The sequence below is a fragment of the Girardinichthys multiradiatus genome, chromosome 24 (assembly GCF_021462225.1).
Source record: "Girardinichthys multiradiatus isolate DD_20200921_A chromosome 24, DD_fGirMul_XY1, whole genome shotgun sequence".
Lineage (NCBI taxonomy): Eukaryota > Metazoa > Chordata > Actinopteri > Cyprinodontiformes > Goodeidae > Girardinichthys > Girardinichthys multiradiatus.
The window spans coordinates 24,587,658-24,608,602 of NC_061816.1; the positions used below are offsets into that span (position 1 = coordinate 24,587,658).

Below are 20,945 nucleotides of genomic sequence, written 5' to 3' on the forward strand. Positions count from 1 at the left end.
TACAGGTAACTAAAATTATCATTCCTTTTTCCTAAAATGGAGTCTCTCATGATTCAAAAACAAACACATCATTGCTAGTCAATTTGTAACTTGGAAACAGTATACTGAAGTTCTTTTTTTTTCTGTTAATCTCGTATTCGTCTTACCTCTTTCAGCTGCAATTCCAGTATGTTGACGCAGAAGCCGAAGGTTTTTCTCGTTCCATCGATGTAGTGAAACACAATCTTTTAATTTACTTTTTAGGTCTTTTCTATTTTGAACTGATTTAGACTGGCTCATATATTCAACAAATAGGTCCTGCTGTAAAGCAAAATGAACTTACAATTCTGTCAGGTTACACAGTTCATTTATTAGGATTTCATGTGATAGGTCAACATTAAGTTGATTATACCTTTAAAATATAAAAGGATGCATGTCTTTTTTGTTTTTAGATGTATTAACGCCTGAAAAACATACAGATTATTAATAACACCCTTAAACACACCCCTGTGTGTTTTAATTGGCTCATTTAAGGCCTTCCCCGTAACACCCTTAAACACACCCCTGTGTTTTAATTGACTCATTTAAGGTATCGCCCCTAATGGCGACAAGCAATCAGCATCCACGGTTAGGCCCCCTTGGAAACACCACCTGCTTGACCACGTGACCTCCTGCCCACAAGGCACCCACATGGCGCCAACCGGAAAGTCCCGGCCTCACCGGAAGTCCCACCCACCTGTCAAAAAGTTTGATGAAAGGGTGTACTTAAATTCTCTCTCAGGAGGTTTGTTTGTGCGGACAGAAGAAGAAGTTGACCTGCTTTTAAACAGTTTTAGAATATAAAGCTGATAAAACACAAGATGGTGTCAAATGGAAATCGTTCATCATTCATTTTTAGTCCACTGTGCAGCCGAGTCTATATACAATGGTCGCACATTTGACGTCAGCGCCACAATATTTGTCGCAGACAGTGATGCGGCGAACCGTAAAAGTCAGTTTGATCATGTACACATGCAGGCTCAAAAACTTCGTTTTTTTTAAATCTCCACTTTGGCCGGAGTTTTCAGAATTATTAATTTTTCGTGATGTAAAACGAAGTTTATGTGTGGAAGGCCAAAACGTATAAAAAGTTATTCATTTTCCCAGATACCTGCCTACGTGTGGACAAGGCCCAAAACTGATGAGTGAGGGACCTATAAAGAAGGACAGTAGAGGACACAGCTTCTTCCAAACTAACACAGAATGTTCAATCTGTGACCACTTCAGAGCTGTTCCTCGGATGCCCACGCACTACTCCAAGAGATAAAAGAATTTCGTGGCCCACTGTGTCAAATGCTGCAGTTAAATCTAGAAGCATAAGAACAAAGATATCTAAAAAGATATAATTTAAACTTTTAAAGTGCAGATTTAGTGCTGTAAGAATGTCATTGTCTAATAGAAAGGCCATTAACTGGATGTATACAATCCTTTTCAGCAGCTTTGATATAAAAGGCAATTTTATATTGAGTTCTTCAGGATTCTCTGGAAACTGAAGCTGTAATTAATGAGCCAAACATTAACCGCTGACTGGAGGCATGTCTGAGCATGAACACGCCTTACCTCTAAATGCTGTCAACCTTCAACAGCTACTTTCATTTTACAACTAACACATTCAGGGACATTAGTATATGCCTTAACATGGTATAAAGGCAAACTGGCATTCACTCCACACATTCATGACACTGGGGACTGGTGCCCTGGAGCACCTGAAGGTGTTGTTCACAGCTCAGTAGACAAGGTTCTCACCAGAAATGTATATGAGCGTGGTGGGGTGGGGGGGATACACTCATGAAGAAATGAGCTTATCTGCCTAATTTCAGCATAACGGTGAACACTTAAAATGTATGGTAAGGCATTTTTTTATTGTTTGGGTTCTTGCAGTTGGATTGGACCCTGTGAATACCTGAAAATAGCCAAGCGTATCTAGCATTTATCTAAGTTAGGGATGTTCAAAGTAAGTCCAGCTCCAGATTGGCAGTCCTGCGTGTTTTAGACGATTCCCTGGTTATATCTCACTGAATCAATTCCAGGAGTAATTAGCAGGTTCGTGCAGAAGAGGATGATATGCTGAGGAGGTCATTCAAACCTTGAATCTGCTATGATGGAACAGAAACACATCTAAAACATGCAGGACACTGGGCCTTGACAACTGGGGCTGGTCACACCTTAACTAATCTCTAGTAACTACTGGACCTGTAGAACAAACAACTCCTTTAAACAGATTTTTGTATTTCCTCAGGTTAGCTCTGTCTAATATAAAATGTATCGCATGATCTGAAACACTGAAAAAACCTGGTAATGGTGCAAATACAGTATAAATACACATTTACTTTCATTCTCTAATGTGTGTTTTTACAGTAAGGATTGTGTTTCTTCTGCAGCTTTATCACTGGGTTCATATGTGTATTAGTGTACACATCATCTGTTTGTTGGTATAATAAGATCAAAACGGTGACCGGTGGACCTGAAACCTGTAGGAATTCAACATATACCAGAAGAGAAGTTGTGGTGACATGATGATGTGACAGAGATGGCTCCCTGGCTGTGGAACGCCACACCAGATAAGATCTGCTATAGCACCAGCTAACAACTAGCCCTTAGTGCTAGTGTGCTCAGGATGAAATACAGGGGTTGGACAATGAAACTGAAACACCTGGTTTTAGACCACAATAATTTATTAGTATGGTGTAGGGCCTCCTTTTGCGGCCAATACTGCGTATATTCGTCTTGGGAATGACATATACAAGTCCTGCACAGTGGTCAGAGGGATTTTAAGCCATTCTTCTTGCAGGATAGTGACCAGGTCACTACGTGATACTGGTGGAGGAAAACGTTTCCTGACTCGCTCCTCCAAAACACCCCAAAGTGGCTCAATAATATTTAGATCTGGTGACTGTGCAGGCCATGGGAGATGTTCAACTTCACTTTCATGTTCATCAAACCAATCTTTCACCAGTCTTGCTGTGTGTACTGGTGCATTGACATCCTGATACACGGCACCGCCTTCAGGATACAATGTTTGAACCATTGGATGCACATGGTCCTGAAGAATGGTTCGGTAATCCTTGGCAGTGACGCGCCCATCTAGCACAAGTATTGGGCCAAGGGAATGCCATGATATGGCAGCCCAAACCATCACTGATCCACCCCCATGTTTCACTCTGAACATGCAACAGTCAGGGTGGTACGCTTCTTTGTGGCTTCTCCACACCGTACCTCTCCCGAATGTGGTGAAAACAGTAAAGGTGGACTCATCAGAGAACAATACATGTTTCACATTGTCCACATCCCAAGATTTGTGCTCCTTGCACCATTGAAACCGACGTTTGGCATTGGCATGAGTGACCAAAGGTTTGGCTATAGCAGCCCGGCCGTGTATATTGACCCTGTGGAGCTCCCGACGGACAGTTCTGGTGGAAACAGGAGAGTTGAGGTGCACATTTAATTCTGCCGTGATTTGGGCAGCCGTAGTTTTATGTTTTTGGATACAATCTGGGTTAGCACCCGAACATCCCTTTCAGACAGCTTCCTCTTGCGTCCACAGTTAATCCTGTTGGATGTGGTTCGTCCTTCTTGGTGGTATGCTGACATTACCCTGGATACCGTGGCTCTTGATACATCACAAAGACTTGCTGTCTTGGTCACAGATGCGCCAGCAATGCACCAACAATTTGTCCTCCTTTGAACTCTGGTATGTCACCCAAAATGTTGTGTGCATTTCAATATTTTGAGCAAAACTGTGCTCTTATCCTGCTAATTGAACCTTCACACTCTGCTCTTACTGGTGCAATGTGCAATCAATGAAGACTGGCTACCAGGCTGGTCCAATTTAGCCATGAAACCTCCCACACTAAAATGACAGGTGTTTCAGTTTCATTGTCCAACCCCTGTATATATATACAAATGCAAATACCATTTAATTTATTGGTAAACTGCAGGAGACTGGTGCACCTCCCAAATTAGATGATATCATGAGAAAAGAACATTATGCCAAAATATTGAAGCAATATCTCAATACATCAACCAGGAAGTTCAAGCTTGGACACAAATTGGTCTTCCAAAAAGACAAAGACCCTCAGTCTACAATCAAATTAGTTACAGAGAGGGTAAAGGAAAACAAAGTCAGTGTTTTGGAGTTGTCATCACAATGTTCTGCTCTCAGTCCCAGAGAACATTGGTGGACAGAACTGAAAAGATGTGTGTGACCAAGGAGGTCTGCAAACCTGACCCAGTTCCACGTCTCTCAGGAGGAATGAGCCAAAACTTGTGGAATGAATCCCTAAATGATTGACCCAAGTCAGTTTAAAGGGCGATTCTACTAAATACTGAGGAAATTGATGGAGACTTCTATATTTGTCATTTAGCAAACATGTAGGCAATCCTAACTAAACTTTAGTCTGATTTAATGTCAGACTATGAGGGAAAAGGTTATGTGTCTTTTTATAAAATGGATAGAAATAACACTGAATCAGACTTTTTATCTGATTTAGTGGTAAATACAGATAAGGTTACTATAGTGGGGGATTTTTGTTGACACCAAAGTGTTTGCCTAAATATAGCCTTTAATGCTATCTTAGACTCAATTGGCTTTGCTCAAATCATTAACAAACCTAACCACCTTTGTCTTCATTCTCTGGACCTTGCGCTGACATATGGCATTGAGTGTAAAGAAATAACAATACTTCCTCATATCCCCTTCCTGTCTTTGAGTTTAATTTAACCAAGTACTCCACACCTGAAAGAAAATTTCATTATAGTAGATCATTATCAGACAATGCTGTAACAACCTTTAAAGAATCTGTTCCACTTTTAATTTCCTCATTATCACAGAAAAACACAGTGGAGGACAATAATTTTGTTTCTTCCCATTCACGAATTGAATCTCTTGTTCATAGTGTTACTTCCTCACTACGTGGTGCATTAGACAATGCAGCCCCCTTGAAAAAGAAGCTAATTATTTATAGGAGGCTGGCTCGCTGGTTTAATTAAGAGCTGCGTACTTTAAAGCACAATGTTAGACAATTGAAAAGAAAATGGTGCTCTACACACCTAGAGGATTCCTACTTAATCTGGAAAAATAGCCTATTGTTGTATAAAAAGACACTTCGCCAAGTTAGTACAGCTTATTTCTTATCATTAATAGAAGAGAACAAGAATAATCCTAGGTTTCTCTTTAGTACATATGCTATTCTACCAGAGTCATAGCTCTGTTGAGCCATCTATTCCCTTAGCTCTCAGCAGTCATGACTTTATGGGATTATTTTTAAATAAAATTTATTGTATTAAAAACAAAATCATTGGCATACTCCCAAAGATGATTGCTTCATTCCCAGCAAGCGAGACAACATTTGAGGTAACTGTAGAACCTGATCTGTGTTTGGACTGTTCTGATCCTGTGGAGCTTCTTGAGTTATCAAAAATATTGGCTCCATCTAAACCTTCAACTTGTATGTTAGACCCAATCCCAACCAAATTATTTAAGAAAGTGTTCCGTCTGATTACCAGCCACATTTTAGATATGATTAATCTATCCTTATTAAATGGATATGTACCACAGGCTTTTAAGGTAGTTGTAATTAAACCTTTACTTAAGAAACCTTTGCTTGATGAAGATGATTTAATAAATTACAGACCTATATCCAATCTTCCCACTTATCTAAAATTCTTGAGAAAATAGTTGCTAATCAAATGTGTGAGCATTTACACAGCAATGATCTGTTTGAAGAGTTTCAGTCAGGTTTCAGAGCTCATCATAGCACTGAAACAGCTCTGCAGAAAGTCATTAATTATATACTTGTGGCCTCAGATAATGGACTTGTATCTGTACTTGTCCTGTTAGATCTCAGTGCTGCATTTGATACAGTCAGTCAGTCATTTTCTACCGCTTATTCCATAGTGGGTCGCAGGGGAGCTGGTGCCTATCTCCAGCAGTCTATGGGCGAGAGGCAGGGTACACCCTGGACAGGTCGCCAGTCCATCGCAGGGCAACACACAAACAACCATGCACACACTCATTCATACACCTAAGGGCAATTTAGAGTGACCAATTAACTTAACAGGCATGTCTTTGGACTGTGGGAGGAAGCCGGAGTACCCGGTGAGAACCCACGCATGCACGGGGAGAACATGCAAACTCCATGCAGAAAGACCCCCGGTTGGGAATCGAACCCAGGACCTTCTTGCTGCAAGGCAACAGTGCTACCAACTGCGCCACCGTGCAGCCCCAGCATTTGATACAGTCAATCACAATATTATCTTAGAAAGGCTGGAACATGCTGTAGGGAAACAGCTCTAGGCTAGTTTAAATCTTACTTCTCTGATTCCAGTTTGTTCATGTAAATGATAAATCATCTTCAAACTCCAGGGTTACTCCCTATATATATGCTTCCAATAGGTAAAATTTTTAGACAGCATGGGATAAATTTGTACTGTTACGCTGATGATACTCAGCTTTACTTATCCATAAATCCTGATTAGCCCAACCAGTTAGATAGACTACAAGCATGTCTTGAAGACATAAAAACTTGGATTACTTTAAATTTTTTACTTCTAAATTAAGACAAGACAGGACACTTTGAAAAATAAACTGCTTAGTCAATCACTTAACCTGGATGGCATTAAATTGACCTCTGGTAATAAAGTACAAAACTTTGGTGCTATTTTTGACCAGGACATGTCATTTAAATCCAATATTAAACAGGTTTTTAGGATTTCCTTCTTTCACTTCCAGAACATTGCCAAAATTAGAAATATGCTATCAAGGAGATACGCTGAAAAACTAGTCCATGCATTTTTTACTTCAAGGGTGGACGAATGTAATTCCTTACTATCAGGATGTCCACAAAATGCAGTTAAAAGCCTTCAGCCAATTCAAAATGCTGCAGCAAGAGTTCTGATGAAAATTAAAAAGAGAGATCATGTTTCTCCTATTTTATTTTGATAAAGCTTATAGTTAGAGTGGCTGAAGTTATCCTGAGCCTTAAATCATATCTCAGTAGTCATGCTGCCATAGACTTAGGCTGCTGGAGGACATAATGACCACTTTCACTCTCTCTGCTACACTCTCATACTACTCTTCAATTTTGCATTATTTGCTGTTATTTCAGCTTTTAACTTTATGTTCTCTCTCTTTTCTCTTCCTAGAAGCTACACCTGCCCTGACTCGGTATCTACCTGTGTTACCTTCCTGGAGGGGGGCATCTTCCAAGCGTCTGCTGCCAACAACTTAATGCTCACCTCCTACCAATGACACACTTGGTTTTTCAGTGTTTAACCCTATTTTTCTCCCAAACGTAGTTACTGACTGAGCTTTACTGTGACTAACTGTATGGACTCTCTCTCAAACTCTAAACTTGAAAACTGGCTCAGAGTTTATCTGTTTTTTCTTCCTAGATGAAACCACTGAAAGAACTACATCAATTAACATTTACTTTTCCTTCCCATAGAAAGTACTCCTAGATCAGTGCTTCTGTGTTCTTTTTCTTTTTCTGCTCTGTTCTCTCAAACCCCCTGTCGGTTGTGGCAGATGGCCGCTCACACTGAGACTTGTTCTGCCTGGAGGTTTCTTCTTCTTAAAAGGGAGTTTTTCTTTTCAACTGTCGCTACATGCATGCTCAGTATGAGGGATTGCTGCAAAGTCAACACCAGTAACTGTCCACTGTCGCTACATGCTCATCCAGGAGGAGTGAATGCTACAAGTCACTGACTTGATGCAATATGCTGGGTTGCCATTGATAGGAAAACTTTTTAACCAATTTGAATAAATAACTGAATCTGACTGACCTGTTTGGATTAATTCGAATTAGAGGTGGGCAATATATATTGCCGATGATAGTATCGTAAACGTTGCTTTGACAATGTGCAGTTTTACGTTATCGAGTATTCATAAGGTCTCGAAAAGACAACAAATGGAGGGTGCATACACGGTAAAGGAGAGGTGCATGAAAATTCTCATTCAAAGAATGCGTTCCTCAGAAGCCAATCAGCGGACAGGATTCAGTCTCGTGACTCGAGTCGGCGGCAACTAGGCCAATCAGCAAACAGAATTCAGTCTCGTGACTCACAGTAACCAAAAGAGAACAATCTTCTCACATGGAGGAAATATGCAGCAATATTCTGTCTCAGCGGATGATTTAATAGCAAGACGTGGCTCCACGTCCCAAGCCTGGAAATGTTTCGGAAGTGATAAGACTGACGTTGGTCAAAATAGCGTTATATGCAAGATATGCCGAAAAGCGGTCACCGTGAAGAGCAGTTCAACAACAAATCTGTTCCACCACTTGCGAACGAACCATACAAAAGAGTATAAGGACTACGTAAACGTTTGTGACTCTACGAGCACTACTACGGCCAAAGAAAAGACAAGTAATTCAGCACAACACACTCAGCAAACCCTTGCCGAGTCATTCAGCAAACACGTACCATACGAGAAAGCAAGTAAACGTTGGCAAGACATAACAAATGCCATTACTAATTTCATACCCAAGAAAATGATGGCGATTCAATTAGTGGAGGGAAGGCTTAAGAGAACTTGTTCACGTCCTTGATCCCATATACAAAGTGCCAAGTTGCAAATATTATGGTCAAACTGCTCTACCAAACTTATACGAATCAACATGCAAAAAACTCACGGAGAAACTGCAAAATGTGTCGCACTTTTCTACAACCACTGATTTGTGGTCGAGCAGGACCTCCGAGCCCTATCTGTCTTTGACTGTGCACTTTATTGATGAATCCTGGTTACTGAAGAGCTTCTGCTTGCAGATGTCCTACTTCCAGCAGGACCACAAAGGTGACACCATTGCACTTGGGTTGAAAGATACCCTCGCTGCATGGTCGCTGAAGGAAGAACGCATGACAACCGACAACGGTGCAAACGTTGTCAGTGCACTCCGGATCAACAGCTGGACCATTTAAGGCCAATTTAAAAATAAAACTCAATAAATCTCAAAACGGGTGTAGTGTTTGTTTCATTTTTGCAGTTATCTGGTTTGGAAACTATCCCACAAAGTATTGCGAAATAACGCAAAGACTATTGCGTGAGAACGCAAAAAGAGAAAAAATTCCCCATGTCCTCTCGTGGACCTCGTTGAAAGGCTTCATCAAGGAAAGATATTAAATAAATATGTTGTGAAATAGAAAAAAATTGAATGTACCATTAAATGTAGAATTTATTTAATACATCATTAAATATTAATTGTACCACTAATTACGTCATGTCGTCTTTAAAATTATACTTAATTATTCAGTGGCACATTTAATTGCATAATAGTCCATTTCATGATATAATGGTACATTTATTGTTTCTAATGATGTATTAAATAAATAAATGGTACCTTTAATTTAATGGCACATTTAATGTTACATTTCTTTCATGTTACATTTACTTCACTTATGGGACATTCACAACATTTATTTATTTAATGATGATTTTATTGTATTAATTTTGTCCAGTTTGACCCTCCATTCTTGATGCCTGTATAGGAGGTCATGTCAGAATTTGAATCAGGTGTGCTGGAGCAGACACACGTCTAAAACTTGCAGGGAAGGGGTCCCTGAGGACCAGGGCTGTGAACCATTGAGGTACAGTTTCTAAATTGTGAAGCCAATACCTTTTTGCCCTTTTGTTCACCAAGTACAGTTCTCTTGCTAAGTGCATTTGTCTTTCGTTTCAGCAACTTGAAACATAAAAGTGATGTCATTGTTCAAAGGAAACAATCACTTAATGAATGGGTAAAATACAACTATGTACATTTTGTTTATTCAACTAAGATAGGCATGGTCTGTTTCCTTGTTTGATATTTTATTATTTCTTCATTATTATTCTTTTTACTTTAACTGGCCTTTACTACAACTAAAAACAGGGACCTAACTGGTCCTTCAAAGAAATTGCCAAAAGACTAAATGAAGAAAACAAAAATGGGAGTGGCACAGGAGTGGGAGTCGTTCTGAATGGGAGCGGGATGGGAGTGGGAGTCAATTTACCAGGAGTGGGACAGGACAGGATTTTTTTTTTTTTATGCTGGCCTGGGATTGGGATGGGACAAGGCATTTTTCTGTGGGAGCGGGATGGGACAGGAGAGAAAATCCACTCCCGTGTCACCCTCTAATATGTATACAGTACAGACCAAATGTTTGGACACACTTTCTCATTCAAAGAGTTTTCTTTATTTTCATGACTATGAATATTGCAGCTTCACACTGAAGGCATCAAAACTATGAATTAACACATGTGGAATTATATACTGAACAAAAAAGTGTGAAACAACTGAAAATATGTCTTATATTCTAGGTTCTTCAAAGTAGCCACCTTTTGCTTTGATTACTGCTACGCACACCCTTGGCATTGTGTTGACGAGCTTCAAGAGGTAGTCACCTGAAATGGTTTTAGAACAGTCTTGAAGGAGTTCCCAGAGATGCTTAGCACTTGTTGGCTTTTACCTTCACTCTGCGGTCCAGCTCACCCCAAACCATCTCGATTGGGTTCAGGTCCGGTGACTGTGGAGGCCAGGTCATCTGGCGCAGCACCCCATCACTCTCTTTCTTGGTCAAATAGCCCTTACACAGCCTGGAGGTGTGTTTGGGATCATTGTCCTATTGAAACATAAATAATGGTCCAATTAAATGCAAACCAGATGAAATAGCATGCCGGTGCAAGATGCTGTGGTAGCCATGCTGGTTCAGTATGCCTTCAATTTTGAATAAATCCCCAACAGTGTCACCAGCAAAGCACCCCCACACCATCACACCTCCTCCTCCATGCTTCACGGTGGGAACCAGGCATGTAGAGTCCATCCGTTCGCCTCTTCTGCACCGCACAAAGACACGGTGGTTGGAACCAAAGATCTCAAACTTGGACTCATCAGACCAAAGCACAGATTTCCACTGGTCGAATGTCCATTCCTTGTGTTCTTTAGTCCAAACAAGTCTCTTCTGCTTGTTGCCTGTCCTCAGCAGTGGTTTCCTAGCAACTATTTTACCGTGAAGGCCTGATTCACACAGTCTCCTCTTAACAGTTGTTCTAGGGATGTGTCTGCTGCTAGAACTCTGTGTGGCATTGACCTGTTCTCTAATCTGAGCTGCTGTTAACCTGCGATTTCTGAAGCTGGTGACTCGGAAGAACTTATCACCCACAGCAGAGGTGACTCTTGGTCTTCCTTTCCTGGGGCGGTCCTCATGTGAGCCAGTTTTTTTGTAGCGCTTGATGGTTTTTGCGACTGCACTTGGGGACACTTTCAAAGTTTTCCCAATTGTTCGGACTGACTGACCTTCATTTCTTAGAGTAATGATGGCCACTCGTTTTTCTTTACTTAGCTGCTTTTTTCTTGCCATAATACAAATTCTTACAGTCTTTTCAGTAGGACTATCAGCTGTGTAATGTATCCACCCCACCTCCTGCACAACATAACTGATGGTCCCAACCCCATTTATAAGGCTTGAAATCCCACTTATTAAACCTGACAGGGCACACCTGTGAAGTGAAAACCATTTCAGGTGACTAACTCTTGAAGCTCATCAACAGAATGCCAAGAGTGTGCATAGCAGCAATCAAAGCAAAAGGTGGCTACTTTGAAGAACCTAGAACATAAGACATATTTTCAGTTGTTTCACACTTTTTTGTTCAGTATATAATTCCACATGTGTTAATTCATAGTTTTGATGCCTTCAGTGTGAAGCTGCAATATTCATAGTCATGAAAATAAAGAAAACTCTTTGAATGAGAAGGTGTGTCCAAACCTTTGGTATGTACTGTATATACAGGGGTTGGACAATGAAACTGAAACACCTGTCATTTTAGTGTGGGAGGTTTCATGGCTAAACTGGACCAGCCTGGTAGCCAGTCTTCATTGATTGCACATTGCACCAGTAAGAGTAGAGTGTGAAGGTTCAATTAGCAGGGAAAGAGCACAGTTTTGCTCAAAATATTGAAATGCACGCAACATTATGGGTGACATACCAGAGTTCAAAAGAGGACAAATTGTTGGTCCACGTCTTGCTGGCGCATCTGTGACCAAGACAGCAAGTCTTTGTGATGTATCAAGAGCCACGGTATACAGGGTAATGTCAGCATACCACCGAGAAGGACATACCACATCCAACAGGATTAACTTTGGACGCAAGAGGAAGGTGTATGAAAGGGATGTTCGGGTGCTAACCCGGATTGTATCCAAAAAACATAAAACCACGGCTGCCCAAATCACAGCAGAATTAAATGTGCACCTCAACTCTCCAGTTTCCACCAGAACTGTCCGTCGGGAGCGCAACAGGGTCAATATACACGGCCGGGCTGCTATAGACAAACCTTTGGTCACTCATGCCAATGCCAAACGTCGGCTTCAATGGTGCAAGGAGTGCAAATCTTGGGCTGTGGACAATGTGAAACATGTATTGTTCTTTGATGAGTCCACTTTTACTGTTTTCCCCACATCCGGGAAAGTTACGGTGTGGAGAAGCCCCAAAGAAGCGTACCACCCAGACTGTTGCATGCCCAGAGTGAAGCATGGGGGTGTATCAGTGATGGTTGGGCTGCCATGTCATGGCCTTCCCTTGGCCCAATACTTGTGCTAGATGGGCGCATCACTGCCAAGGACTACCAAACCATTCTTGAGGACCATGTGCATCCAATGGTTCAAACAATGTATCCTGAAGGCGGTGCCGTGTATCAGGATGACAATGCACCAATACACACAGCAACACTGGTAAAAGATTGGTTTGATGAACATGAAAGTGAAGTTGAACATCTCCCATGGCCTGCACCGCCACTAGATCTAGGCGAGTCAGGAAACGTTTTCCTCCACCAGTATCACGTAGTGACCTGGCCACTATACTGCAAGAAGAATGGCTTAAAATCCCTCTGACCACTGTGCAGGACTTGTATATGTCATTCCCAAGATGAATTGCCGCAAAAGGAGGCCCTACACCATACTAATAAATTATTGTGGTCTAAAACCAGGTGTTTCAGTTTCATTTTCCAACCCCTGTACACATATATATATATATATATATATATATATATAGATATATATATCTATATATATATATATATATATAGATAGATATATACAGTGCCTTGCGAAAGTACTCGGACCCCTTGAATTGGTCAACCTCTTGCCACATTTCAGGCTTCAAACATAAAGATATAAAATTCTAATTTTTTGTGAATAATCAACAAGTGGGACACAATTGTGACATGGAATGAAATTTAGGTGTGTCAAATTTTTTTAACAAATAAAAAACATGATAAGTGGGGCATGCAATATTATTTCGCCCCCTTGCGTTAATACTTTGTAGCGCTACCCTTTGCTGCAATTACAGCTGCAAGTTGCTTAGGGTATGTCTCTATCAGTTTTGCACATCGAGAGAATGAAATTCTTGCCCATTCTTCCTTGCAAAACAGCTCGAGCTCAGTGAGGTTGGATGGAGAGCGTTCGTGAACAGCAGTCTTCAGCTCTTTCCACAGATTCTCGATTGGATTCAGGTCTTGACTTTGACTTGGCCATTCCAACACCTGGATACATTTATTTGTGAACCATTCCATTGTAGATTTGGCTTTATGTTTTGGATCATTGTCTTGTTGGAAGATAAATCTCCGTTCCAGTCTCAGGTCTCTTGCAGACTCCAACAGGTTTTCTTCCAGAATGGTCCTGTATTTGGCCCCATCCATCTTCCCATCAATTTTGGCAGTTAGTCTAAGGACACAGACCTGACCAAAACAATCAAAGAAACAATTCTGGGCTATCTGAACACAAAATACAGAGATGACATTGACCTCTTAAGTTTGGCATCTACAGTCGACCCCCGCTTCAAAAACCGTTACATTGATGATGACCAGGTTGAAGCAGTTTCATCAAAAATAACCACTGAGCTGATAGCCATGGAAACAGAGGAAGACCATATTTCCCCAGGCCCCTCAACCTCAACAGCTCAGGGCACCACAGCAGAGGATGTAGCAAGAGGTGATGACACCAGGGAGCCACCCAAAAACGCCAAAAAAAATCGTTTGTTCATTGTTACTTCAAAAAACAACACATAAGAGAAGGGGAGTCACTAGCCACTGCCATTGAAAATGAGCTCGAGAGCTACCTAATGATCCCTGAGGTGGACAGTGATGTCAATCCTATTGAGTGGTGGAAATCACAAGAGGGGAATTTCCCCAGACTGGCGAAACTGGCCAGAAAATATCCATGCATACCTGCCTCAAGTAGCCCGTCAGAGAGGGCTTTCAGCACAGGTGGAAATGTTGTAACCTGCCACAGCGCTTCACTCGAGGCTGATGCTGTGGACAGACTGGTGTTTTTGGCTCATAACCTTATTGCCACATTTCAGGCTTCAAACATAAAGATATAAAATTCTAATTTTTTGTGAAGAATCAACAACAAGTGGGACACAATCGTGAAGTGGAATGAAATTTATTGGATGTGTCAAACTTTTTTAACAAATAAAAAACTGAAAATAACCTGCACTTGTTAACAGTTGGCCTGCATTTCTTTCTCCAGAGTTCTAGCCAAATTTGTGCGCCAGTGACAATACATGGTATTGTTTATTTGATTTAAAGTATCTAATTTGCTTTATATTTTGATGTCGTCTTAATTTAATGATATTTGTTTACATTTATTTATTTATTTTTGTACAAAAGCTTAAGATACTATTGAGAAAACCTTATTTGGTATATTCCCTTGTGATTTATGTACAGCCGGGACATAACTTGAAGTTAGTCATTGTCAAATATGGCCATTGTTGGGCAATGTTTTGCAGAAGGCCATAATATGTTTGTGTGCATGTTTTGCAGAAGATCTATGAAGCACTTGAAAAATAAACGAGAGCTATTGTTCTGAAACACGGTGTTTATCCATAGATGTCCTGGTAGGCAAGTAGGGTTTGACAGCAATTTTTGTTAAAAAAAACAAAGAAGAAACAAAAAGGATATCATCAGATTATCGTTATCGAAAAATGTGAAAAACATTATCGAGATATTTTTTTGGGCCATATCGCCCACCCTAATTCGAATGTATGTACCTGACTTGAAATCTGTATGATTCGATTGAATTGACTTAGCCCATTTTAAAAGTTACCCACCTTTCACACAATGCAACAGGAAAGAACACTCTGCAATTATTTTTATCTCTGACTTCCTCCCTGTTGGATGGCGTAAAGGGGAGTCAGGTTTAGCCATAACCGGCTCAATAATGGTTGAGGTGCAAACACAACCTCCATTTCTGCTACCTGTGTGACCCCTTCTCTTTTCCAATGATTATAATCAGTCTGACAGATAGAGGTACCCCCAATCCTTGTCGTTTTTAGTATAACAATGGCCACTAGTGGGCTCTAGATGGACAAACTTTACCAGTTTATTATTTTACTTAGTGCCCCTACACATAGCCCAAAATAAATAAAACTGAATTGAAATATCAGGCTTCAACATTTATTCCAATCCCTGGAAAAGTAGAACATTATCCAAGAACATTAGGTGAAAGTTTTATAGCAATAGCTTAGAAAACTTTAAATGATCTAAATTTTTGTTTTCAGAAAATTTCTCATGCATGAATGTAAATTGAGGGGCATACATGTTCTCATAATTTATTAATTTAAACACAGTAAATTTCTAATTTCTTAACATACATACATGATCTCCGTCTCATCTATTGTCATTGTTTCAAATAAAAACAAGATCTCGGTTGTTTTTATTTGAACTCAGTTTTTTTTAAATAAAAACTACTGAATTTTCTCCTGATTCTGTCTGGGAAAACTTTGTCCTCCCCTGCCCCGTCGGACCCACATGTAAACTTACCCACAGTGGCCATGCTCTCCAGCTCATCCAAGCTGTATATCCGACTGTTTGCCGCTGCTTCTGAGGGACAGCCCGCACTGCTCTTCCCATCCCTCAGGGAGATGTCCCCGCTGGCTGCAGTTTTGGTTCTCAGGGCTGCCATTTGTCAAGACTAGCTCGTCTATTTGTGTGTAGGAATGATAATGAACGGAACGACTCCAGTGTGAATATAATGCATCTCCAGAAGGAAAGAGGTCTCACTCGGTCCTGTTTCGTTCGGTTCTAATATGATAGTGTCGTCCCTGTGGAAGCAGAAAGTCAAAAGAGTTGAGCCCAGGCAGACAAACTGAACAATAATGAAAATAAAATGAAACAAAGAAGCCGGCTGGCCGGACACAGGTGTAGCGGCATGAAGCTAACAGTTAACACAGCAGACAGCCTTAAGAGACCCGCAGCTCAGCAGGAGGCGGACAGAGCAGACTAACAAAGCTTCTAACCTGTCTGAAATCACAAGTTTCACTCATTTCACTTCCCTTATTTCCTCCATTATTTTCCGAACTACAACAGACCTCACCCAGAGCCTCTCCCCTGTGTCAACGTCAAACTCGTTGAAAACCCGCTGCCCTACTTCTGGTCAATACTTCCAAAATAAAATCAATATTTACAGGTTGACTTAATAAACCCCAGTCAGTGATTCATTTAAAGTGTTTTCTTTTAAAAAATCAGTAGGCTTAACGCTAAACGTAATACAAACCATACGACTGAAAGCCTTGGATAATGTATGTAAAAAATACAATACAAAAATCGCCAACATTAAACTGGTACTGGTAAACTTCCTGTGTTTTCTGTCATTGTGCAAATAGCTTAACGTATTTCACAAAAACTCATAATGTTGACATAAAATGGCCAATCAGGAGCAACATTGTCTCTGACTATTGGCCAATCAAAGGTTAGGATAGGCTTAGCAACAACAAGGAGGTTCAGTGTGCTCATGCACGACTAGAATAGTATAAAATACATGAAAATCATTTTTATAAAATACTCTTTGTATTCCAGACGATTACAACACTTTCACTCATATGTGACCTGTGTATTTTACAAGGAACTCTCTAATTTACAGGCCAGACAAAAGGTAAATGCATAAATTGTACAGTAAAAGCAAAATGACGTCTTCATTCTAGGATTTCCAGATATAGTAGAGGAGAAAATCAAGTACATCCAGGGACCAGCTGAGCAACTACAGAATATCAAGATTTTACAAGTAATATAAGTGTTAGTGTGGTAAAATGTGTATGTCGGTAGGTATGAATAATGTTTCCCTGAGTCTGAATTATACTACACTTTTATATTAATGAACTTGTCAACAATAATGTGTTAGATGCTATTTGAGAAAGCCAGTTAAAAGTTTTATGCAGTTCATTTTTTTCTGTGATCAAATATGAACTAGACCAAATAAATTACATCAATGACTTTCCACAATTATTGTTTTTAACAGATTTGTTTTTTCTTTTTTTATGAGGCACAAATAATGTTTTTTCAAGTTAGGGAAGCAGTTTTTAGTCCTTTGATGAGACCTCTATTAATGAGGATATGCGAAGTACGCTCAGCTTTTTTTTGAGATATCCAAATCAGTGTTGCACATTTTTGTTTGTTACTGTTACTGTAGATGTAGTTTTAATTGAAGCAAACAATCACTTTAATGCCAAATTTTTCCTTTGCGTGAAAGTAAAAAAAAATGAATTTTTTTCTAACATCGTGGATAGGTTTTTCTTTTAAACTCAAATATACAGGAAGTATAAATAAGTATTTCAACCTGGAAAGACTCAGATAATGGAGAAACAACAAGAAGACGGTTAAAGAGTTTATTATTCAAAGATTATTTCTTTGGCGCTCGGACCCCTGAGGGAGACGTGAACGCTGAGGATGAAAATTAGTTTGAATAAACATCTTATGATTATGATTAGGTACGTCTTCCCCCCCTGGGATCCGATCCTGGTGGTGGCGTAGCCCTTGGTATGGAAGGAGTTGTTAGCCTATGCTGGAGAAGGGGTGGAGGAGGGTCGAAGCTCAGCAGAAGAGCGGTGTCTTCCATGCAGAAGGTCTTTAAAAGTGATGCCCTGGGAGATGATTGGCCGAGGAGGAGTGCGGACCTGCCGTTGATTGGAGCAGCCAGTGAGGAGTGATTGGACGAGACGGGGTGGTGAGTCTTCCATGTTGAATTTTTGTTTAAACTCCATAAGTACATACTCTGCTAAAAAAGTGAAGCACGCAAACATAATGGTACAGGGTGGAGTTTTGCCTCCTGTTTTGTTTAATTTTCATGTTTAGGGGTTGATCCATGCTCCTGAGAGCCTGTAATACTGGATGTTTTCTAGGTAAAAGAAAAACCATCCTATGTAAACAGATGGCCTGCCGGTCTCCTGCCCAAGTGCTACTGGTTTATTGCAGCTTGTTAACACTGAATGTGGTCCGCAACATGATACAAAAAACTATGTTGTTAAAAGTGCTATTTTGATATGTAGAACCAAGAAAGATAAAACACTTAATTTTCCTGTGCTTAAACTGTCCAACAATGTTCTTGAGGTTTTTAAAAAGGTGAAATACCTCGGTCATTTTATTACTGATCAGATGAATGACGATGATGATGGTCTATTCAGAGAATGTTGGAAACTCTATGCTCAGGGAAATACCGTTGAACATAAGTTTAGCTTCTGTTCAGTTCCAGTAAAAGTGGCTTTATTTAAAGCATGTTGCACATCGCTCTATACAGTCCAACTGTGGTCATCTTCCAAACCATGTAGCATGCAGAAGTTGCACGTCGCATACAATGATGCTATGAGAATCCTACTTAAAATACCCAGAAGGCAGAGTCACATGTTTCTAACTGCAGCTGTTTGCATTTTTAAAGCACTAGTGTAAACATCTAAAAAAGCACTGGTTGAGGTGTTTGTGTATACATTGATTCCTTTCAATTGTGCTACTACATTTGTATTTGTTGTAAATTATATTTATATTATTGTTTAACTTTTTTTATATATTTGTATGTCTGTGTAACCATGTGTGTAACTATGGACTTAAGTGTGTTAATAATGTGGAATTGGTTCCATATGATGGAGAGTGGTGTAATGCAAACATAAAACTGCCACATTCTGGTAATGCCATCTTCTGCGTCTATGAGGCAGGTTTGCTGCATGTCTACTTACTGTTGTAACAACTGTGGGAGCTCCAGAAACCACATTTAACACCCATGGTACCTAGGACTGTAATGATGACTCTTGTTTATCTCTTCATACAAGCTACATCTTTGCCCTGTGCTTGAGTGATTAACCCTGTTTCTCTCCTAGACAGGTTATAGGCTGAAATTTTACTAACTGTATGTGCTTTCTTTCATGCTATAAACTTGAAAACTGTCAGGTTATCAGCTTAGCTGTTTTTCCTTTCCTAGATGAAGCCACTAAAGGAGCTACTACTGTTTTTAACGTTTTACTTATTTTCACATGGAAAGTACTACTGGATCATTGCTTCTGTGTCCTTTTGTGTGTCTGTTCTGTTCTCTCAGACCCCCAGTCTGTCATGGCAGATGGCCATTCACACTGAGCCTGGTTCTGCTGGAGGTTTCATGTTGCTACATGAATGCTCGCTATGAGGAATTGCTACGAAGTCAACGACACAATGCAAGCGACTGTCCACTGTCCCTACATGCTCATCCAGGAGGAGGGAATGCTGCAAGTAAGTGTCTCAATGTGATCTGTTGCGTTTCCTTAGACCAATGTGAATAATAAGCTGAATTTGACCGGACTATATGAAAACAAGGATCAATTGGAATGTATGTACTTGACTTGGTATCTGTTTGTATGATTAAACTGAATTGATTCTGTAAAGTACTTTGAAATAACATGTTGTAAATTTGGTGCTATATAAATAAACTGAATAAAGTTATTCAACTTTATCTGTTTTCTGTCACGATTAGTGTCCGTCTGCTCCCTGTTTGTGACACGCCACCCACTCTGCAATCTGTGCGCCGATCTCTGAGAATTACCCAACGCCCGGATAAGTAAGCAGAGACTGTACTTCTTGCGGCAACTCAAGACGTACAACCTTTCACAGGATCTGCTGGTCATCTTCTACACGGCCGTCATTCACTCTGTCTTGTCTTCAAATCACTGTGTGGTTTGGCTCATCCACAAAACTGGACAGGCCCAAACTGCAATGAACAAGCAGGTCTGCAGAGAAGGTCACCTGAGCTGACCTTTCCTTCCATTCAGCACCTGTACAGGACAGCTACCATCACTGCAGATTCCATACATCCTCATCACAAATTGTTTAGAATTTTACCTTCAGGTTACTGCTTTAGAGTGCTACCAGCGGCACAGGGATGGTTTTTTTCCCCAAGCTGTTTCTCTGATGAACACATTGAACACAGCCTGAGTAGTCAGCTACTCTGCTAGGAAACAAAATAAGTATACAGTGTGGAGAACAGGTATTTGATACACTGCAGATTTTGCTGGTTTTCAGACTTGCAAAGCATTTAAAAGTCTTTAATTTTTATCATAGGTACTCTTCAACTGTGAGTGACGCAATCTAAAATGAAAATCACATTGTGTGATTTTTAATTAATTAATTTGCATTGTATTGCATGACATAAGTATTTGATACATCAGAAAAATATAACTTAATATTCGGTACAGAAACCTTTGTTTGCAATTACAGATATTAGACATTTCCTGTAGTTCTTGACGAGGTTTGCCCACACTGCAGCAGGGATTTTGGACAACTCCTCCATACGGATCTTCTCCAGATCCTTTAGGTTTCGGGCTGTCGGTGGGCAATACGGACTTTTAGCTCCCTCCAAAGATTTTTGATGGGGTTCAGGTCTGGAGACTGGCTAGGCCACTCCAGGACCTTGAGATGCTTCTTGCGGAGCCACTCCTTAGTAGCCCTGGCTGTGTGCTTCAGGTCATTGTCATGCTGGAAGACCCAGTCACGACCCATCTTAAATGCCCTTACTGAGGGAAGGAGGTTGTTGGCTAAGATCTCCCGATACATGGTTCCATCCATCTTCCCCTTAATACGGTGCAGTCGTCCTGTCCCCTTTGCAGAAAAGCATCCCTAAAGAATGATGTTTCCACCTACATGCTTCATGGTAGGGATGGATTTCTTG

The 20,945-nt window shown here is 40.4% G+C and overlaps 1 protein-coding gene and 1 long non-coding RNA gene across 5 annotated transcripts in view; one reads left to right on the forward strand and one right to left on the reverse strand.

The window, feature by feature from the left end:
* prkx (protein kinase X-linked) overlaps positions 1-16,641 on the reverse strand; it is a 93,620-nt gene extending 76,979 nt beyond the window's left edge. The window contains exons 1-2 of one of the 4 annotated variants that reach the window (XM_047355582.1): positions 16,539-16,641; positions 15,806-16,086 (exon numbers count right to left, since the gene is read on the reverse strand). In XM_047355582.1, coding sequence (XP_047211538.1) covers positions 15,806-15,947 — 142 coding nt within the window. In that variant the 5' untranslated portion in view covers positions 15,948-16,086; positions 16,539-16,641. Of the gene's footprint in view, positions 1-15,805; positions 16,087-16,281; positions 16,508-16,538 lie in introns of those variants that run through there. The other 3 variants (XM_047355581.1, XM_047355580.1, XM_047355583.1) reach the window with 3 other exon arrangements.
* Positions 16,642-17,924: 1,283 nt separating this feature from the next.
* LOC124861230 lies at positions 17,925-20,347 on the forward strand. Its single transcript, XR_007036565.1, has 3 exons — positions 17,925-17,984; positions 19,344-19,513; positions 19,755-20,347. It is a non-coding gene; the product is annotated as an uncharacterized LOC124861230 (long non-coding RNA).
* The last annotated feature ends 598 nt before the right edge of the window (positions 20,348-20,945 follow it).